A 21,697-nucleotide genomic window follows, 5' to 3' on the forward strand; every position below is an offset into this window, starting at 1 on the left:
CCTGAGGATAGTGAACCTGTCGAACTCTTTACCACAAAGGGCTGTTCATTACATTTATTCAAGGCTGAGCTAGATTTTTAGTCAGTAAGGGTTATGGGGAAAGGTCAGGAAGGTGGAGTTGAGAATTGTCAGATCAGCCATGAATTCACTGAATGGCAGAGCAAACGTGATGGGCTGAATGGCCGACTTCGGCTCTATATTATATGGTTTAATTTCCCTGTCCATTATTTTAATCAGTGACACACTGGCCCAAGATGTTACAGATTCCCCAGGAAGGATGTGGCACTGAAGAGCCAGTTGACCGCCACAGCCTTTGAAGCCTGGGACTTTGTCCCTTAAAGAGACAGAAGCCCTGATGCCACATTGCAGTTATTGGGTCAGGGCTCCTATAACGAGCCAAGGGACCTCGATCTTTCGGCAGGTGGATGGGGCAACCGGAGTCCGGTAAAACCCTGGCCATCTTTATTTGTGGTGACCAAACTGGCAAAAAAATGAATTAATTTGTTTCGAGTGTTTGTACAACCAGAACAATAGCTTGGTGTCATTATTAGCAATGAATTTATCTCAATTATGCATCAGAAGCTCCATTGTTTAATATATTCAATAGTCTGGAGGATGTGCTGTCTTTGAAAAAAGGTAAACCAAGCATTTTATTTTTTAATATTTCAGATTACACAAATAATATTTAGAAGCAAAAAATGCAGTTCAGTGGCAGGAATGAGCAATAACAAAGAATCAGAATGGACCTGCCTCTTTCAAAGCTTTAGAAGGTGGACTGAACCAACCCATTACTGGCAACTCCTTGAAAGCTCAAGAGTTCTGCTACACAATTCCTGGCAAACGTCTTCAACAGCAACAGTGAGCAGCCTCTTTAGCAACAAAGCACTGGAAGCATTGGTTTAGCAAATTTGGAGCAAGTCAGCACATTCTGAGGAACCTGAGTTCTGCTTAGACATTCCCAAGTAGATATACATACCTTTGTTTGCTACACATAACTCTCCAAGTAGCTGCCTTATTCAGAATTTCAATGGTTGCAAACAAAAATAGCTGGTAGCAAAGAAAAGTACTACTTTTAAGCACTGACTTTCAGACAGGCAAAAATATCACTGTGCTACATACACATTTTATGTGGAGCAAATTGAGTGCAACTGTGCATTTTAGAAAAGGGATGAGGAAATTCCTAGTAAAAATCAGTTGTGTTTTATCGTCATAATCATGACACTTTAAATAGTGCTGTTGCATGAGTTTAAGGAGGCATAGTTAATTGATAATTGAAGAGGAAGGAGAATTTGGTTGATACTTTAAGTAAACATATCAACCAGCACTTCATCTCCCTCTTCCTTTACAATACTCGAATCTACTTCTTTGACCAACTGTTTGGTCACCTGTCTGTTGCCTCAATGCCTAGTATTTTGTCCAAATTCATTCCAGCGAAACATCATAAATGAAAGCTGCTGTTCAGGTCTGGCTGCCAAGAATATAATGGAAAAGCACAGGTGAATAAACGCAGCAAAGTCCAAACAGGTAAAAGCCATTGGACTGGACAGATTCCATTGACATGACAGAAATGTAACCTCACTGTCCACATTCTACAAAACCAAGATTGTAAGCACTGGCTCTGAAATCAATCATCTCGGGTTCTGCCAGAAATGCAAAAGGTGCTGCCATTTTGTGTACCCATCAGAAAATCTTGGTGGATTATTATCAATATTGCTTATTGATTGCTTCTTATGCATCTGAATCTCTTCTATAAAGAGATTCCCTCTTGTGTGGACTAATTCACAGTTAATAAGTATAAAAAAACCATTCCCCAAAGTAGACCTATGTATCTAAATTCTGTCAGACCTCAATTCAAATTCCTTCACTTACTTTTCAAGGAGACATTGCTGATCGAACGAGTATGTCCACAGTCAGACTGAAGTCTTTATCTCTATACAGTGTATGAATGAGGAGTCTTCCACTCACCAGTTGGGAGTTTCGCTGGCCTTTTAACCAGTTATCAAAAAAATTATTTTAGAAATTGGCAGCATTTTTTTCAGCACTTGAAACACCTGGTAAGGGTATGGACCAAGCGCTGGGAAATTGGATTAGAGGAGATAGGTGCTTGATGGCTGGGGAAGACATGATGGATTGACAGTTATAATTTCAGTGCTATAATTTTCTATGACCAGGGCTCTATATAATGACAGGTCCATTAGTCTACTTCTGTGCTTTATGATTCTGAATAGTTTAAGCCATGGTGATTTCTTTTAAGTGCTTTAGTCTTGAAAACAATCTGAAACCTTGCTTCTGTTGTTATGATAGCATCCCTAGTCGCTGGGGATATCCCCAGCAGAGGAGTGACTGAGAATGACTACACCTCCAAGATCTGGAGACCATTGTCTCAGAAATGTTTTTGAGAACCTAAATAGAACTTACCGATCTGACCCTAGTCTCAACAGTGGCATCAGTGGAAGATCAGCAATATTAATGAGGGATAAGACAACAGAATGAAGGCATCCAAGGAGCTAGGAGCTCTTCATGGAGAGATAAAGGATTCCTTTATACTTGCTACCTTGGTACAGAGATCAGTCAATTCACATAGGGCAACAAATAAATTTAAATTCACTGGCTTAGTTTGTGATCAGCCAAAAGGGATTAAAATGTTCAGAATTTAATGTAAATGTTGCTTTAGGCAACTTATTTCAACTTATCTCTCTAAAGCAGTTCCAACAGTTGCTGCCTATTCTAATTCTAGTTAGTGATATAGTTTAAAATGCCACTACAAATTTTTGTGCATTAAATTGTCTGACATAATTAAGAAATTACACAGCAGCAGCCAGTCCTTACCGTGTTGTAAAACTCAGCAACTTTCTCTGAAAACTGAAAATTGTCTTCACACCAGTCAATCTGAGAGCTCTGATATGCAAACACATTGGCCATCCCGAGTCCTTGCTGAAAGATGTGCATGAAGTAGAACCTGTGCTCATAAATAAAATATAAAATTCATCTGCAACAAAAACAATACAAAAACAAAATTAAAAGCATTTGTGGCTGGAACAAGGAGAGAGCGAAGCAAATGGTATGAATTATTTAAAGCCAACCTTGCAGGTATCTAGAGTAATCAGAACTATTGTCATGTGATGTCAGCCACAAACCGTCCTGGGAATTTTAGCTCAAGCTCACAAACAGAAAAATAATTCCAAGTAAACAGATATAGACACCGTTGCAGTGAAATAGCTAGAGATCAGGGTGGACTGAATGCCAGAAGGTGCACTACATTCCAAAATAATAGCACTAATTCTCTTCCCCACCCTTTAACCTTTATAGGGCTACATGAATATCTACACTCTTTCTAAATGAGTTAAAGGTGGGTGCTCTCAATCGAGGCAAACACAAACATTTTTCATATTTTCCCAAATGTACAACACACCTGTCAGACATGCTATCAGCTGCTGGAACTCTGTTGTAAAAGAGTCAGAAAAAAATGCTGCAAGCTTACCATTTAGGAGAAAAATATAAAAAATCTTTAGTCCTCAAAGGGTTAACCCTCATTTATTAGCTTAAAAGGCTGTGTCCTTTGGAATTTTGGTCTTGTCAAACCTGCTTTTTTGTTCTGCTCTTCCTGTATTGTTGACAATTGGTTGAGAAGCTATGCACGTTCAACCAAAACAGGTGACAAAGTCTGAGATAAGTGCACCTTAATAATTTTTTTTTATTTATGCGATGTGTGCAAAGCCAGAATTTATTGCCCAACTCAAATTGTTCTTGAGAATATATCAATGAGTCACCTTATTGACACATGAAGTTTTGTTCAGGTGCATGAAGGAGAGTGTTGGGTAATCCTAAAATCATAGAAACACAGAGTAGTTACAACACAGGGAGAGTGCATTGGGCCCACTGTGTTCCTGTGGGCTCTCTGTAAGAGATTCTCAATAATCCAACTACCCTGCATTTTTCCCTATGGTTCTGCAAAATCTAACTGAAATAATTATAAAATTCTATTTGGAAAATCACTGTTGAATCTGCCTTCACTCAGGTCGTTTCAGATTCTAACCAGTCACTGGCCTGAATTTTACCAGAAATTGGCTAAGTGTCAGTTTTGGCAAGTTTCACAAAATGAGCCTTATTACCTGTACACAATACCAATATAGTGCCCAACCCATCCTATTTTCCCCCTTGCCAGAGTTGTAAATACTCACTGCTGCTGGGGCCTCCTGGTATTCCTGGTGTTGGCACCATTATTATACCCAGCAGGCACCACATCCAGTGCTGCCAGCCAAGCGTTTCCCTTCACATTGCACCTAGTGGGAGGGTAACCAAAAACAAAATACTTCTTAGGGCACATAGGTGACACAGTTGACACCTCGTTGCAAATACAAGTTATATTCATATATGTATCACAATCTAAGAGCCAACAGATTATCCGTCATTAGCCTCATCTCATCTTAATACTCCATATAAGGGAGTCCTACTCTTTTCCCAATGCCTTGTGGAGCCTATAGCTTAATCATGGGAATCATTCTGTTGCACTGTCCCCATCCAAGCCAGAGCAGTTGTGACTGTCAACAACTCCCCTCCTGCAGTAAACCATGTGCTCCAATTACTAAAGTCTCCCCCTCCCGACTTTTATGTTGTATATTCCTCTTCATATCGTCCTTTCCAAATTCTGCCTCCATTCCCCACAATTAACATCCCATAACTGTTGACAAACATGATCTGCTGTCTGTGTCTCTGTTCAACAGCAAGATTTAAGCTTTAAGCTTAAACTTTTAAGCTCTGGCTAATAGGAAAAATGCAAGACGTCAATACAAAGCAATGCAAGATGCTGTGAGCATCCAAGTAGGTGCTAAGTTAGTGAGTGCTCAGACAGCAAGTGCAGATGACCCCTGAGTTGGGGTCCAATCCATGAGTGCCTCTCCTGGCAACAGCCCTATATGAAAGATGGTGATGTGTTCCAAAGTGGTGCATTGTAAGTGCAAGCTGGTGTGGTAAGTGGATTGGAGATGTGCCATGACAATGTGGAGAGGTTGGTCTATGACATGATTTGCAGGTTGTCTTTGTCCATGTTGCCATGTTTGCCCTGAGATATTGAGGACTGCTGTCCAAGATAGAGTTCTGGAGGAGCAATTAACCTTGACTTTTACGTTGAGAATTCTCAACAGTTTTGTTTCTATCCAACTGGTGAGTGTTTGGGAAGCTACATGTCAATGAGTCAAGACTAATTAATATTGACATGTGATGCATAAAAATGAATGCAAATAGGCTTCTCACCATTTACTAGCACAATTCTCATCTCGTCATTCAACCATTAGCTAGAATAGTACTTTTTATCTTGATGTTGAGAATCTCATTTATGCCAACCTCACATTTTCCCAACTGACCCATCAGAACTCATGTTGTTCAGAAGCTATCAAAATTTTGGCCATATTCTAAAAAACATTTTCCTCATGTCATCATTATTTATTTTACCAATCACCCTAAATCTGTGCCATTTGGTTCTTGACCTTTCCAACAGTGGGAAGAGCTTCTCACTAACACAGAGCTCCCTCATAATTTTGAATATCTCAATCAAATCTTTTGTTAATCTTGGCTACTCTAAAAGGAACAGTCCCAACAGTGCCAATGTAACTGAAGGTTCTCAAGCCCAAAACCTTTCTCGTAAATCTTTATTCTCTCCAATGCCTTCTCATTCTTCCTGAAATATGGTGCCCAGAATTGAGCAGAGTTCTCCAGTTGAGGCTGAACCAGAGTTTTATACAGGTTTGTCTTAACCTCGTCTCTATATGTCTCTATTTATAGAGTCCAAGATCCCATATGGTATATGAACTGCTGCCTTAACATGCCCTTCCAACTTCAATGATTTGTGAGATATATCCCCAGGGTTTCTCTGCTCATGCACACCTATAAAACTGTATTCTTCATTTTACATTGCTTTTGCATGTTCTTCAAAACAGGTCTACCGTCTACAAAGCACCACGGTATCCCCCAGGCCTATACTACCATATTTTTGTAGATAAACACATCTGCACTGTCGCTGGGTCAGAATTTTGGAACTCCCTTTCTAATAGCAAGATGGATGTACCTGCACCACTTGGACTTTTGGAGTTGCAGAAGATGGTTTGCCACCACCTTTCAAGTCACTGAAGGATAAGCAGTAAAAGCCAGCTTTACTAGAGACAACTATATCCCATTTATGAATAAAACCTTGATGGGCTGAATTATCTTCCTTCTGTGCCCTAATGATTCTGTCATTTCAAACAGCAGTTAAGATTCCTGTAATATTGTGGAACCAGGTGTTCTTAGTGATGATACAGAAACGTATTATGAAGTTCTCTTGGGGTCAAGCAGACAGCAAATAGTCTGGTTTAGTGTCAGACTGTTTCCAAGAGAGGGATGGAGATGGCTAGGGAATGCAATTTGTTGTAGATAATTGCCTCAGTCTTCCTAATATACCTTACAAACAATATATTTAGTTGGAGGATATCAGAATATCAGACTAGCAGTGTGACAACTCAGAGACAGCGAAGGAGTTGATAGCGGTCGTGATGAGTTGAACTATATGAAGTCTGTGTAAATATGGAAATTAACTTTGTAAACATAGGTCTGTAGGCAAAGCTGAAGTGCACCCAGTTTACTTAACCTGGACCTGATGGTAAGTAGCTAAAGAGATAGTAGATGCACTGGTGGCAATCTTCCTGGAATCCTTAGATTCTGTAAGAGTCCCAGAGAATTGGACTCTGCCAATGTAACAGTATTATTTTAAAAAGGGAAGCAGATTAAAAAAATACTACAGACCAGTTAGTTTTATGTAAGACCATAAGACGTAGGAGTAGAAGTAGGGCCATTCGGCCCATCGAGTCCACTCTGTCATTCAATCATGGCTGCTGGGCATTTCAGCGTCACTTACCCGCACTCTCCCCATATCCCTTAATTCCTTGCGAAATTAAGAATTTATCAATCTCTGCCTTGAAGACATTTAATGTCCCGGCCTCCACTGCACTCTGCGGCAATGAATTCCAGAGGCCGACAAGTCTCTGGCTGAAGAAATGTCTCTTCATTTCCATTTTTAATTGACCCCCTCTAATTCTAAGGCTGTTCCCTTGGGTCCTAGTGTCACCGCCTAACAGAAACAAGTTCCCAGCATCTATGCTTTCTAAGCCATGTATTATCTTCTAAGTTTCTATTAGGTCTCCCCTCAACCTTCTAAACTCAAATATATTTGTTATTGGGAACATGTTAGGATTCAATATAAAGGATGTAAGAACAGAAAATTTAGAAACGCATATTATGATCAAGCAGAGTCAGCATGGCTTCATGAAGGGACAATCGTGCCTGACAAATTTGCTTGAATTCTTTGAAGTGGTGACAAGCAGGCTGGATCAAGGGGAAGCACTGGATGTAATATATTTGAATTTTCATAAGGCATTTGATAAAATACCACATTACTACAAGACTACTTAACAAAATAACAGCCCATTATGTTAGAGGTAGTATATTAGCATGGATAGAGGTTTGGCTAACTAATAGAAGACAGAGTTGGAATAAAGGAGGCATTTTCAGGATGGCAATCTGTAACTAGTGGAATGCCACCAGGGTCAGAGCTGGGGCCATGGTTATTTATAATAAATATAAATGACATGGGTGAGGAATGTGAGTGGTACTAGAGCCAAGTTTGTGGATGATTCAAAACTAGTGGGAAGACGAGTGGTAAGGATGACACAAAGGTTCACTTGTCCAGAGTGTGGTGCTGGAAAAACATTGCAGGCCAGCACCACAATCTCGACTCTGATCTCCAGCATCTGCAGTCCTCACTTTCTCCACAAAGGTTCACTTGGCTAATACCAGATATGGAGAGACTGTCTTATGAGGAAAGGCTGAGTAAGTTAAATCAGTACTTATTGGAATTTAGAAATATGAGAGGCAATGTTATTAAAACAGAAAAGATTCTTAGAGGATTTGACAAGGTAGAAGCAGAAAAGCTGAATCACCTAGAGGGAGAGTCTGGGACCAGAAGGCATAATCTGAGAATAAAGGGTCTTACATTTAATGCAAAGGTTAGGAAAATTCATCTCTCAGAAGGTTTTGAATCTGTGGAATTCTTTCCTGCAGAGGCTGCCAAGGTTGGGTCAATAATTATATTCAAGACTGAGATAGACAGATTGTTTGATTAGTAGCATTACAGTGAAAAGGCAGGAAAGTGGAATTGAGGCTTATCAGATCAACCATAATCTCATTGAATGGCAGACCTGTTAGGCTGAATGGCCTGCTCCTGCACCTATATGTTATATTCTCATTTCCTGTGTTATTCTGCATTAGTCATTGTGCATCAGATATAATTTCTAAACTGTAACCCATGATTTTAAATGATTCTCCCACTGGAAGGAGTGGGTGTCACAAATGAAACATTGGGTTGCACGGGTTCGGTTCCAGCCTTGGGAGACTATCTGTGTGGAGTTTGCACATTCTCCCGGTGTCTGTGTGGGTTTCCTCTGGGTGCTCTAGTTTCCTCCCACAGTCCAAAGACGTACAGGTTAGGTGGATTGTCCATGGGAATGCAAGATTAAGGAATAGGGTAGGGGGATGAGTCTGTGTGGAATTGTTGGGCTGAATGGCAAGTTTCCACAGCAAAGGGATTCTATGATTTATGACCCAGCATATACACCTGTCTACTGTTACCATCAAACTAGAGGATCAGCCTTCAGTCAATGTGGAAGGCAGCAACACCAGGCAGACCAGAAGATGACGTGCCAAACCACTGATCCTATAACACGGGACAGCTAGCATGCTAAGCAGTGAAAATAACATGCAATAGCGAGAGCTAAGCAATTCTACAACTAGTGAATCAAATCAAAGCTCTGCAATCCAATCACATTCACTCATGAGTGGTGGTAGATAATTAAACAACTAAATGGAGGAGACGTCTCCACAAATATTCCTTCCTCAATGATGTGGAAACCCAGCATATCTGTGCAAAAGACAAGGATAAATTATTTGGGGCGGCACGGTGGTTAGCACTGCTGCCTCACAGCACCAGAGACCGGGTTCAATTCCCGCCTCGGACAACTGTCTGTGTGGAGTTTGCACATTTTCCCCGTGTCTGCGTGGCTTTCCTCCCACAGTCCAAAGATGTGCAGGTTAGGTGAATTGGCCGTGCTAAATTGCCCATAGTGTTAGGTGAAGGGGTAAATGTAGGGGAATGGGTCTGGGTGCGTTGCTCTTCGGAGGGTCGGTGTGGATTTGTTAGGCCGAAGGGCCTGTTTCCACGCTGTAAATAATCTAATAATCTAATTTTCCAACATTGAGTTTAGAGTGTTTTATTGTGTGAAATTCTGGGCTCGCAATCACTTTTCTCACAAATTTCTGCCAATGTCCTGCACTGGAATCAGATGGGCCCTGAAACAAAGAACCCACTGACTGACTACAATCCCTGTTGATCTCATGAAGGAGTGGTTTCTGCTGACTTTCAGACATGGCCATTTCAGTGAAGCAGTGTTTTGTTGTGTAAGTTACATGTGTTGTAGATGTGGCATTGACATTGCACAGTCTCACGTAGCACAATGTCCACATCCCCATCACTGCTTAGTCCTACTAACACAAGCTGACTGCCTCACCATGTGTGCTCAAAACATTGTGCAAAACACAGAGACAGGCAGCCTCCAAATGAGCAGAAAGTGAGTGAGTGCTGGGAAATGAAGCTAAGGGCTGTAAGATACATCTTACTAAGAGGCAGTGGGATGCATGTATGTTCCTGTGTGCAAAGTGATCTGGCAGGAACATTCAGGTTGTAAATTTCGCTGAACTCCAAATTCGAATCCTAAATGGCTGAAGTGGTATGAAAATTGGGCTGAGAGATGATAGTTTGAGGCAGGTGGTTTGCAGATGCCAACATGGGTGCACACGAAGGATGAAAGATGATGTTTATGGGTCATGCGGTGACATTGTAAGTGAAGTAACCACTCTGACTTTCACGTCATGAATTTGCACCGTCCAGTTTCTCACAGAAGGAGAGGAGATTTGGAAGTGGCATAGAAAAGAGGTGGTTTGGACAAATAATAAAATGCAAATGTACAAAAATAAGGTAGTCACCAGTTACTGGTGAGATTCATTCTGACGTTGTCATTTACAACTTAAGGCTAAAATTGGGAACTTTTTTCTCAAAGTTACGTTTCCAATTTTTCATTCTCGCATTTTCCTAACTTGCTCTTCATTGTTCATGCTGCTTCAGGGCAGGGACAATTCCACCCTTTGTAATTTATATTTTAGTTATTTGTTTTGAAATGCATTCTGAATGACAGAAGTACTTGCATTTCTTGTTTCTCAGCAGCAATGTGCATCCAAAAGGAGAACTCAGAAATAAGATCAGAGGAAGCGTTAACTGAAAGGAATGAATTTTAAAAGGCTTGCACCATCACTGTTGTTTTAATACAAATCTCAGCATGTAAACACGCTGCGAGAAATTCCTGCAGTGGGAGGGCGTACAATATAGTCAGATCACCTGCAGGACAGGATGTTGGCAAGAATTAACTTTAATATTACAAATTACAAAGACACTTATGTCAGACTCCTATTTATTGACTTTACTTCTGCCTTCAACACCATAACTCTAACAAAACTAATCTCCAGGCTCCAAGACCTAGGACTCTGCTCCCCCCTCTGCAACTGAATCCTCAACTTCCTGACCTACAGACCACAATTAGTGAGGATAGGCAACAACACCACCTCCACAATAATCCTCAACACTGGTGCCCCACAAGGCTGCATACTCATTCCCTTGCATACACACTCCTTATACACTCACAACTGTGTAGCCAAATTCAGCTCTAACTTCATTTACAAATTTGCTGATGACACGACAGTAGTGGGTTGGAACTCAAACAATGATGAAGCATTTTACAGGAGAGAGAGTGACCAGCTTAGTGGCATCATGTAACACTCTCTCCCTCAATATCAGCAAAATGAAAGAGCTGGTCATTTGCCCCTATCTGAATCAGTGGTGCTAAAATGGAGGTGGTTGAGAGCTTCAAGTTCCAAGGAGTAAATATCACCAACAAGCTATCCTGGTCCACCCATGTTGACGCTATAGTCAAGAAAGCACACCAACACTTCTACTTCCTCAGAAAGCTAAGGAATGTCAGAATCACACTGCAGTGCCAATATACAGGCTCGTTTTCTTTTTCCAAAATTATTTACCTGGGAGATAACAACATCCCAGCATTGGCATAACTACCCGTATGCACAATTTCGATATAGTCACAAATCATGAGATTCAAACCCACACAGACTGCGCATTCAAATCAATCCATGATCTCAAAGGTACAAGTATACAATCCTTTATCCGAAATTCTGAAAAGCTCCAAAATCTAAGATTTTTGTTGAAGCTTTTTTCGGCATATCAAAATTGTGCAGCATGTGAACTGACGACCCCACTTCACACCCACTAGAACCACGTCACTCAGAGGTGACGTGACGGCATGGCCCAGCACTGGCAGGCGTCAATTGTGTCTCATACTATTCACATGTGGGTCTGCTGTTCTGTGAAACTTTTTATTTCACTCTGAAAATGTCATTTATTCTGAAATCCGAACATTTCTGAAATCCGAAAATTTCTGAAATCCGAAAAACAACTAGCCCTAAGGAATTCAAATAAAGGATTGTGTACCTGTATTACTTTGAAGTGAGATGTAAGCCACATCACAGAAATTAATAGATCAGATGTGCTGAATCAACTACCCAACATAAAACAAACAAGATATTCTTCTTGATGTACACATTAATGCTCTCGATTACAAGCTGAAGATGTTCTCATGCTTAACACTGTTACACTTTGGTCAATGTTAACAGTGGAAATCAGCAACATCCAATATGAAAGCAGTCAGAGAGATCTACAGCATAGAAACACACTTTTGGGTCCAACTCATCCATGCTGACCAGATATCCTAAAGTAATCTAGACCCAATTGCCAGCATAGGACCCATATCCCTCTAAATCCTTCCAATTCATACCCCCATCCAGAGCATTTACAAGGAGGACCTGACAGTATTAAAGAAGGACTTGAGAAGATTCATTCATTTTGGCGGTACAGAGATAGAATTAGTATATCACAAGGACAAACAATTCCCGATACCAAAAGTATTGCACCAAGGTAGCTTCACTGATCAGGGATGAATCAGGATATTCAATGACATAAGAATGTCCATGAGTCACGCCAAATATATCAACCCCAGCAGTGGAAGGAGCCTCTACATCCATTTACATTTTATTCACATTTGTATGAGAGCAGCAGCAGACCTATTCATGGTGGGAAGTTTCACCATGCAATGGATCACTTCTCTAACTTACCCACTGTTCAATTTAGCCACACTACAATTGACACCATAAGCACTATTTTCAGTTTATTCGGTGTCTCAAATCAGATAGCATCTGACCAGAGACTGCAATTCATTGCCAAATTGTTTCAAGACATATGGACTAAGTGGGGAGTGTGACAATGCTGCTCCTTTGACAAGGTTATTCTGTCCTTGATTTTTTTGAGAGGGATCGTGAATGCATAGGTTCCAATGTGTCTGGTTCGTATGGGTTTTAGTGCCAATTTGATTATAGCTAACAGATATTGCCTCAATCAAAAGGTTTGAGAGAAAGTGAGGGCTTCAGATGCTGGAGATCAGAGCTGAAAATGTGTTGCTGGAAAAGCACAGCAGGTCAGGCAGCATCCAAGGAACAGGAGAATCATTAACTTCTTTCCCCTTCAAGGGTTTCCTTTTTACTCTGTGGCACATTATCCTTATGATCTTCACCAAGATCTACCTTTCCCTTACCATGTGAGGATTTCTCTTTTCCCCAATTTCTAACACTGCATCATTAAGTTGGGACAGCATCATTAAGTTGGACTTTTGGATAGGTTACGTTATTTTGTATTATGTTCTCTTTTGTTTGTGTTTCATTTGATACTCTAAATAAATTCCATTTTATTTAAAACTGAGGGGTGTTGACCAGCTGCAACATTCCTGGAATATCCACTTACACCTGCTTAAAACAACTAAACTAGGGTCTGCGCTTCCTTCTTGAAATGTTTTGAGGGGGACTGACCTGGTCAATAACAGATTGGGAACTCTTTGCTTGACTTAATTTGGTGGTTCCAACTTGAAATTAGGCTTGTTGGCAACGAGTGGTAGGTGTTAGCGCCTTTTTTTTAATGTTGAGTTAGGTTGGTTTAAACAGTGCTGGCTTTTTCAGTCACTAAGTTTTCTGGGGGTGAAAGAAGTAACTTTGGGGGCAGGGGGGACAGTTTACAAAAAGTAAACAAGACAAAGCTGATGTATTTGGCAACCAGGTTGGAACTGAAATTGCTGGTGTCTCCGAAAAAAGGTATGGTTATTACTGAAATAGCTCAACATTTAAATGTGCTGGAAAGGCCATTAGAATCTTTGGAAACGGCTCTTAACATTGCTCAAGAGGTTCAGGGGTTTTGAAGATGCTTCCCACATTTGCCAAGAAAATTTAGAAAGGTTTTTAGAATTAGCAAACAGGCTCAAAAGGAAAGCTGAAAATGTAATAGAGCTGGTCAAGCGCATGGGTATATCAGACAAACAGAAACATGCAGTGGAGATTGAAATATTTAAAGTGCAAGTGAGGCACAGGAGTTAGAAGATAAAAGACAGGCAGAGAAGATTTTTAGCTGATCAAAAAGAAGAGGAAAGTCTAGGCAGAAGAAAGGGGAAAAGAGAGAGAAGAGAAAGGGAGAGAGAGAGAAGAAAGGAAGGAAAAGAGAGAATTTTAATTTAAGAAGCTGTGACTTAAGACAGGAGTTCAAAAATTCACTTCCTGAGGTCGTGAGAACTCATGCAGAAGAGTAGAGAGTTAAGACTGCAAGATTAGAAGCTGAAATGGCTGATGATTATGAGATGGTCCATAAATCAAATGAGGAATAGAAATTGGGGAAAAGAGAAATCCTCACATGGTAAGGGAAAGGTAGATCTTGGTGAAGATCATAAGGATAATGTGCCACAGAGTAAAAAGGAAACCCTTGAAGGGGAAAGAGAAGTTAAAAAGCTCCGGTGTTTACACTGCAATAAAGTAGGCCACATGAATTCACAGTGTTGTTGGGTTAGGAAACAGGATAAGCCAGTGAATTTTGTTGAAGTGGTAATGGAAAGCCCAGTGGAGGCTAAAAAGCTGCACCAGAATGTACAATCTGATTGGATGATAGTTAAGGAGGAAGTGCCAGATCTTCCTAAACCATGTACTTGCAACGGTAAAGTCTACTCGCATAGGCCAGGAGCAGCAGGTAAAGAGGTTACAATATTAAGAGATACATGATCCTCCCAATCTTTGATGTTGAAAGATGAGGAGATATGTACCTCTGAAGGACAATTGCCAGAAAAGGTACTAGTAATGGGAATTTACAGTTATGTAGAGTGAGGTTAAGAGTGTCCAGTGATGAGTGGAGAAGTCATGGTCGGAGTACTGGACAAACTCTCACTTCCAGGAATATAATTTGTCCTTGTTAATGATATAGCTGGTAGGAGTGCTGCCTCCTATGGTTGAAAAGCCAGTGGAAACTCAGGCAACTGAACTATTAAAAGATGCCTATCCAGGGATTTTTCATGACTCTTTGGCAACAAGGTCACAAAGTCACCGTTGAAATAGGAAAAATCAAAGAGTACAGATAAGAAAGTTGAAGTGGAATTAACAGAGACCCTGTTTGATCAGATGGTTGACACAAACCAGGGGCAAGTGGCTGACAAAGTAGAAATCTTTAGCTCAGATAAATTAGCAGCAGAAAGATGAAAATTTAAAGCAATTGTATCAAAAGGCATACATGGAGGAAGAATCTGAATGAATCCCTAAATGCTACTGCCTTAAAAATGATGTCTTAATGAGGAAATGGAGACCATCATATATTCAGGCAGATGGGAAATGTGCAGAAGTTCATCAAGTCAGATTGCCAGTGGGTTATAGAAAGGAGGTGTTGCGGGTGACACATGAACTACCCATAGGAGGTCATTTAGAGGTAAGAAAAACTCAAGCTAAAATCCAAAAACAATTTTTACTGGCCTGGACAAACAAGGATATAGTTGAATTTTGCCAGACATGTAATACATATCAGGTAACTGAGAAACCACAGGCAGTAATAAAATCTGCATCTTTAATACTTATTTCTGCATTTGAGGAACCTTTTACAAGAGTTTTAATTGATTGCGTAGGACCCCTACCTAAAACAAAAAGTGGGAATCAGTATGTCAACAATAATGGATCTATCCACTCGACTTCCAGAGGCCATTCCATGGCACAATATCACAGCTAAAAGGATTATAGAGGTGTTACTCAAATTTTTCACTGGATACGGACTACCCACAGAGATACATTCAGATCAAGAGTCACATTTTACCTCAAAATTATTCAAGGGAGTTATGGACAGCTTAGGGATAAAACAATTCAAATCTACTGCATACCATCCAGAATCGCAGGGAGTGCTAGAAAGGTGGCATCAGACATAAAAAACCATGTTCATAATCAAGACTATTCAGATGATTGGGATAAAGGAATTATGTTTGTACTTCTTGCCATCAGAGATTTGCCAAACGAATCGACCAAATTTAGTCCATTTGGATTAGTTTTTGGGCATGAGTGAGAGGACCACTAAAATTAATTAGGGAGAAATTGGTAAGTCAGAATTCAGAGACCATATATTTGAACTATGTGTTAGATTTTAGGGAATAATTAAATAGAGTGGGGGAGTTCCCCAGACAGCATTTAAAAGTATCACAGCATCATGAAACAGGAAGCAGACAAGAAATCAAAAACTCGTAATTTCACTATCGGAGATAAGGTATTAGTGTTACATCCAATGATAGGTGAACCTTTAAAGGCAAGATTTAGTGGACCATATCAAATCAAAAGGAAGTTGAGTGAGGTGAACTATTTCATAAGGACTCTAGACAGAAGGAAATCTCACATGAATATGCTGAAAAGGTATTTTGACAGGGAAGGAAAGCAAAAGGATGGATTGAGAGGATTTTATCGGAAAGCTGTACCATATTTTAGCAGTGTGGCTGCTCCACTCATTGAATTACTAAAGAAAGGCAATAAGTTTTAGTAGACAGCGTACTGTAGGAAGGTGTTGAACGGCCTGAAAACTATATTAACCACTGACCTAGTATTAGCTACACCTACTTACTCAAAGCCATTCAAGATGGCTATCGATGTGAATAACGTGGGTGTCAGTGCTGTGCTCTTACAGGAAAACAACAAGAAGACAGAAAGACCTATCAAGTATTTCTCCAGGAAATTGAATATTCATCAACAGAAATATTCGATAGTAATATGTATGAGGTAGTCATATACACTGATCATAACCCATTTAAGTTTGTGGAGAAAATTAAGCGCAAAAATTCCAGACTGTTTAGATGGAGCTTGTTTTACAGCCATTCAATTTGAAAATTGTGCACATGACAGGACAAGAAAACTTAATTGCCAATGCATTGTTGAGACTTGGAAGAAAACTGAGGCATTTAGTGGCAGGAATAAATGGACTAAAAAGAATGTAATAGTGCATGTTTGCATGTTTATAGTCAATGTAATGTATATGGGTGTTGTAGTGCACTAACAGTGTAAGATTAAGGAATTTTAAAATGGAGCCATCTTTGGATATTGATGGTTCATTTTTTTTAAAGAGGGAGGTATGATGATGCAGCTCCTTTGACAAGGTTATTCCGTCGTTGAATTTTTTTGAGAGGGGTCGTAAATGCAGAGGGTCCGATGCGTCTGGTTTATGTGTTTTAGGGGCAATTTGATTATAGTTGACAGATACTGAATCAGGAAAAAAGCTTTCAGATAAAAAAAATGTGTACAATGGAAGGGGAAAGGCCACTGTTCCCAGCTCAGCTTGTCTCTGGCTTGAATAGTCTGGCTGTTCAGAACTGCTGGTCAGTTGTTTTCTGGGAATCCAAAGAAACATCTGCAATGGAAGGAGGTTCCATGCTAAATCTCTCTGCCATCTCTCTCTCTTGTAAGAACCTGTGTAGATTTTACCTATTTGTCAAGGGGTTGTTTATGGGCTCTGTAACTAAATTCTGTTTTGTTTAAAACCAAGGGGTTTTAACCAGCTGCCTCACACCTGGAATAGCCACGTACACCTGCTTAAAACAACTAGAAAAGTTAGGGTCTGGGCTTTCATCTTCAAATGTTTTGATAGGGTCTGACCTGGTCCATAACAGGAATGACCAATATCCCATCGTCACTTCATTATCCATGTTTAAATGCTCTAATTGAAGAATAGTATGTACTAACAAATCAATGATCATTATCTATCAAACAACAAAGTGAGAATATTACATTGCATTGCTGCATTTCCATGCAACATCAATGGAGAAGGAATTACCACTAATTGGAAAGAAGTGCTAATGACCTTGTCCAGCAATGATTTGTTTAATTATGCCAAGGCAGAGGACACACTTCTTCAAAAACAGAGAATGGAATAAATTCACAATGAGTGAGCAAGTAGAAAATGCCCAAAACTGTGCATTGGGCAAACAGTGCAAGTTAGAAATACAAATACCTGGGATACCAGCAACGTTTTCTGGAATACTTAGATATTTCCTGTTCAATCTGTTCAGAGGTGTTATGATTCACCTCTGGAGCAGGTGGGACTCAAACCAAGGCCTCCTAGCTCAAATGTGAGGACACACTGCATGGCAGATCAATTTAAAGTCATGGTGCTACATTGTGAACAAACAGAAGCCAGCTCAGATTGATGTACAGCACACCAATCAGGTGAGCACAGAAAGCATGGACAGAAAGAAGAATTCATGGACGTTTCCTTCTTTACTCCTGGGTAACCTCTTGTCCCTGAGCTTCCATATTGTGCAGGATATGGAAGAACATGATGAATTAGATCACATGCCACAGTGAATTCTGAAGTGATTCTCTAAAGTCATTCACAGTGGAACCACTGCTTGAGCGATATGATAGCATATAGCAGGATAGCTGTCACTGTGGATGTGCTGGCCACGCAGTCAGATTTATCACTATGGTCAGGCCTAGGTATTAAGTGGGACTGTTGGCTGATGCAGAATAAAGGCCTGACTCCTACCGGAGTATCAGATATTCATCTGATTAATGGTGCTGAGGGTGGTCCTGCAATATCTGGTCAATGAGGGACCAGAACCATTGTTTGTGGCATTTAGATACAGAACCTGCAAATTTAGGCTCGTGGTTAACAGCAACCTGCACCTTGGGAAAGCCTGTTAAACAGGCAATACTACGTTCAAACTGTGTGTTTTCTCTGTCCAGAAAGAAGCAGACAATGTTTTCTTCTCTTGTAGCAAAAGAACAACAACCATTTTCATCATGCAGATGAATTGGGAGATGCTGTCTGTTCCAGTCTGGAAAAGCCCTAAATGCAAATAAATGAATGTCCACAGACATCTTCACAGCCATAGGCATTGTTAACTGTTCCCCCCGCTCTGAGGCAACAGGACCAGTTGTCAAGGGTTCGCAGATTTCCAAGATCACCTCATTTGTAAAATGGAGATGATGCACACACAGTTCTTACTTTAATGGCTGAGGTTGAGGTAAGATAATCACTATTGGAAAACTGTTGTACTCTCCAGCGGAGCACTCTTCTTCCACTCCTCTTCCTCCCACTGCTAATAGCTTGATCTCTTCAATGCTGCCTTTACTTCATCCCCCTCTCAAGCTGCAAGCCAAGTGTGACGGTAATTCTGAAGCACAAGCTGATCCGCATGTAGAACCATGCCCTACCTCTGAGTAATTCCATTAAATTTAGTTCCAGGTCAGTGACAAGGTGTGACAGAATGAGCCAAGGGGGTGGAGAGCTATATGGGAGGGGGTTGGGGCTTTGGACGGGGGTGTGTGGGGAAGTTAGCTGAGAGTGCAATAGGTAGGTGGAGGTGGGGGTAATGGTGATAGGTCGGAGAATGGAGTGGATAGTTGGGAAGGAAGATGGACAGGTGGGAAAGGTCATGAGGGCAGTGCCGAGTTGGAAGGTTGGAACTGGGATAAGGTGGGAGAAGGGAAAATGAGGAAACTGGTGAAATCCAAATTGACACGGGGTGATTGGAGGGTCCCGAGGCAGAAGATGATGCGTTCTTCCTCCAGGTGTCAGATGGTTAGGGAGTGGCGATGGAGGCAGCTCAGGATCTGCACGTCCTTGGCAGAGTGTTGAAGGGCTTTTGCCCGAAATGTCAATTCTCCTGCTTCTTGGATGCTATCTAACCTGCTATGCTTTTTCAGCACCACACTTTTAACTCTGATCTCCAGCATCTGTTGTCCTCACTTTTGCCTGACAGTGAGGCAGCTATAGGAATACAGAATTCAGCTTTGAAGGAACCTCAGCCAGTGCCCTTCTCTAACAGATCCAAGGTCTTGTTCCTGATGTGAAGGAGGGCACAGACTTGCCGGTAGAATGAGTGACTATTGCACTGTGGTACAGAGCACCATTCAAGTGGTGGTGATGAAGGAGAAATGTAGTGACAATAAGGGATAGATACTGTTCTCTGCAGCAAAAGCAGAGTCCCAAAGACTGTGTTGCCTACCTGCTGCTAAGGTTATCATCTCCTCAGAGTTGTTGAGGACTTAGAGTAGAAAGGGAAGGATCCAGTTTTTTATGGTCTAAGAAGATGCCAACATTGATAGTACTAGGAAAGAGGTTCTGCGAAGGGATTATCAGAAGCTTGGGGACCACATAGGTAATAATGTCAAGATGACATTAGCCACATTCAAATTGGAATAGGGCAAATAAGGTTGGAAAGGTAAATGTATGGATCAAATATTGGTGTGGGAGAAATGGGTTGACTCATTACGCACTGACATTAGTACTGGGCAGAAAGCCTGTACAATTCATGTTATTGAAAGGATATGCAGGCATTGTCAGGAATGCAGCACAAAGTGGGGCTCATTCCTCCAAACCTGGATGGTTTGAAGATTATGAAAAGATTTGACAGTGTATACCCAAAGGAAATATTCCAAATTGTTGTAGACTCCAAAACTTGAGGTTCCACATTTGCTTTTCTAATTACCAAAACACTCCAAACAAAAACAATACAGGGAACACTGCTCATAATACCTGTTATCCAGGAACAGCATAGGTTAACATGAAGTAGGGTGGAGTGAAACAAAATCAGAAATTATTGAAAAAAACTCATCAGGTCTGGAAGCATGTGTCTCCAGAAAGCAGAATTTTGAATACAGTGACCCTTCTTCAGATGGTTCGGAATAATCAACAATTTCTTATTTTGTCAGCTAGACCAATTAATTCTAACTCATAGGTGTGAATGCCAACTACAAAGACATTACAAACATGTAGGTCACTAGGTCCAACTGCTTCATGTTTACCTCCAACTCCAACTCTCATGATTCCATTTCATAAGATCCAATCAGCATATTGCTATATGCTCTCTGCTATTTAAACTCTGCAACACACGTTATAGCCATCTGATTTTAATATTGAGCTCAATAACTTTAGATATTAACACAGTTCCCATTTCTCTTGGGTAGCAGATAGGAAGGATGGATTACACTGAACTGGAGGATATACCTGAGGTTTAGTTTCCTTTACTACACGGGGTGACCATCTCGCAAAACACTTCTGCTGTCTCTAGGAATGATCTTGACCTCCTAGCTGCTTGTCAGTTCAATAAGCCTTGTTCTCTATCTTGGGCTGGTTGCAATTTTCCAACAATGCACAAGTTCAAAGCATACTTCATTTTCCACACTTTCCAGCCTGCAAATCTCAATATTAAATTCCAAAACTTCAGAAACAGACCGTTTATGTTTGTTCCCCATTTTTCTTATTCTGTCCACACCCCCCCCGCCCCCCGCAAAAAGCTTGTCTTGTTTACTTTCCTCTTAGTAGACTGGACCCACACATTAATTTACATCCATTTTACATCTCTATTTCACCAATAACAAACTGCCTTTTGCCCTGGACCTTCTATATCTTCCCACTTGTTCCTCCTCCACCTCTCAAAAGTGTCAAAAAAAAAACATTTTCCAACTCCTTTCAGACCAGAATCTAAATGTTTCTCTCTCCACATAGTGTTTCTCCGGAATTCTTTGTTAGCTCACATTTAAACAATCTTTGAAATATTCAGCATTTGTATTAACTGATTATTTAGTCCTTTGCCAGTCAAAGATGTACAGCACAGAAACAGACCCTTCCGTCCAACTCGTCCATGCTGACCAAATACCCCAACCTAATCTAGTCTAATTTTCCAGCACTTGGCTCATATCCCTCCAAACACTTCCTATTCATATACCCATCCAGATGCCTTTTAAATGTTGTAATCGTACCAGTCTCCACCATTTCCACTGGCAGCACATTCCATACATGCACCACCCTCAGCATTAAAATATTGCCCCAAGGTCACTTTTAACTTTCCCCTCTCACCCTAAACCTATGCCCTTTAGTTTTGGACTCCCCCACCACAGGGAAAAGACCTTGTCTATTTATCCTATCCATGTCCCTCATGACTTTATAAACCTCGAGGTCACCCCTCAGCCTCTGATACTCCAGGGAAAACAACCCCAGCCTATATAGCCTCTCCCTCTCCATGCTCCTCCGCTGAGGAGAGATCTTATCGAAGTTTATAAAATCATGAGGGACACGGATAGGGCAAGTAGCCAAGGTCTTTTTCCCCGGGTAGGGGAGTCAAAAGTACTCGGCATAGGTTTGTGGGGAGAGGGAAAATATTTA

The 21,697-nt window shown here is 40.8% G+C and overlaps 1 protein-coding gene across 2 annotated transcripts in view; it reads right to left on the bottom strand.

The window, feature by feature from the left end:
• The window catches only part of acer1 (alkaline ceramidase 1), a 29,010-nt gene extending 25,443 nt beyond the window's left edge, over positions 1 to 3,567 (bottom strand). The window contains exons 1-2 of one of the 2 annotated variants that reach the window (XM_087976079.1): positions 3,482 to 3,567; positions 2,830 to 2,989 (exon numbers count right to left, since the gene is read on the bottom strand). In XM_087976079.1, coding sequence (XP_087832205.1) covers positions 2,830 to 2,949 — 120 coding nt within the window. In that variant the 5' untranslated portion in view covers positions 2,950 to 2,989; positions 3,482 to 3,567. Of the gene's footprint in view, positions 1 to 2,829; positions 2,990 to 3,083; positions 3,235 to 3,481 lie in introns of those variants that run through there. The other variant, XM_043721094.2, reaches the window with a different exon arrangement.
• Positions 3,568 to 21,697: the final 18,130 nt, after the last annotated feature.

Source organism: Chiloscyllium plagiosum, unplaced genomic scaffold, assembly GCF_037043375.1.
Source record: "Chiloscyllium plagiosum isolate Xiang-an unplaced genomic scaffold, Cpla_swu_hap1 HiC_scaffold_28, whole genome shotgun sequence".
NCBI classification, from domain to species: domain Eukaryota; kingdom Metazoa; phylum Chordata; class Chondrichthyes; order Orectolobiformes; family Hemiscylliidae; genus Chiloscyllium; species Chiloscyllium plagiosum.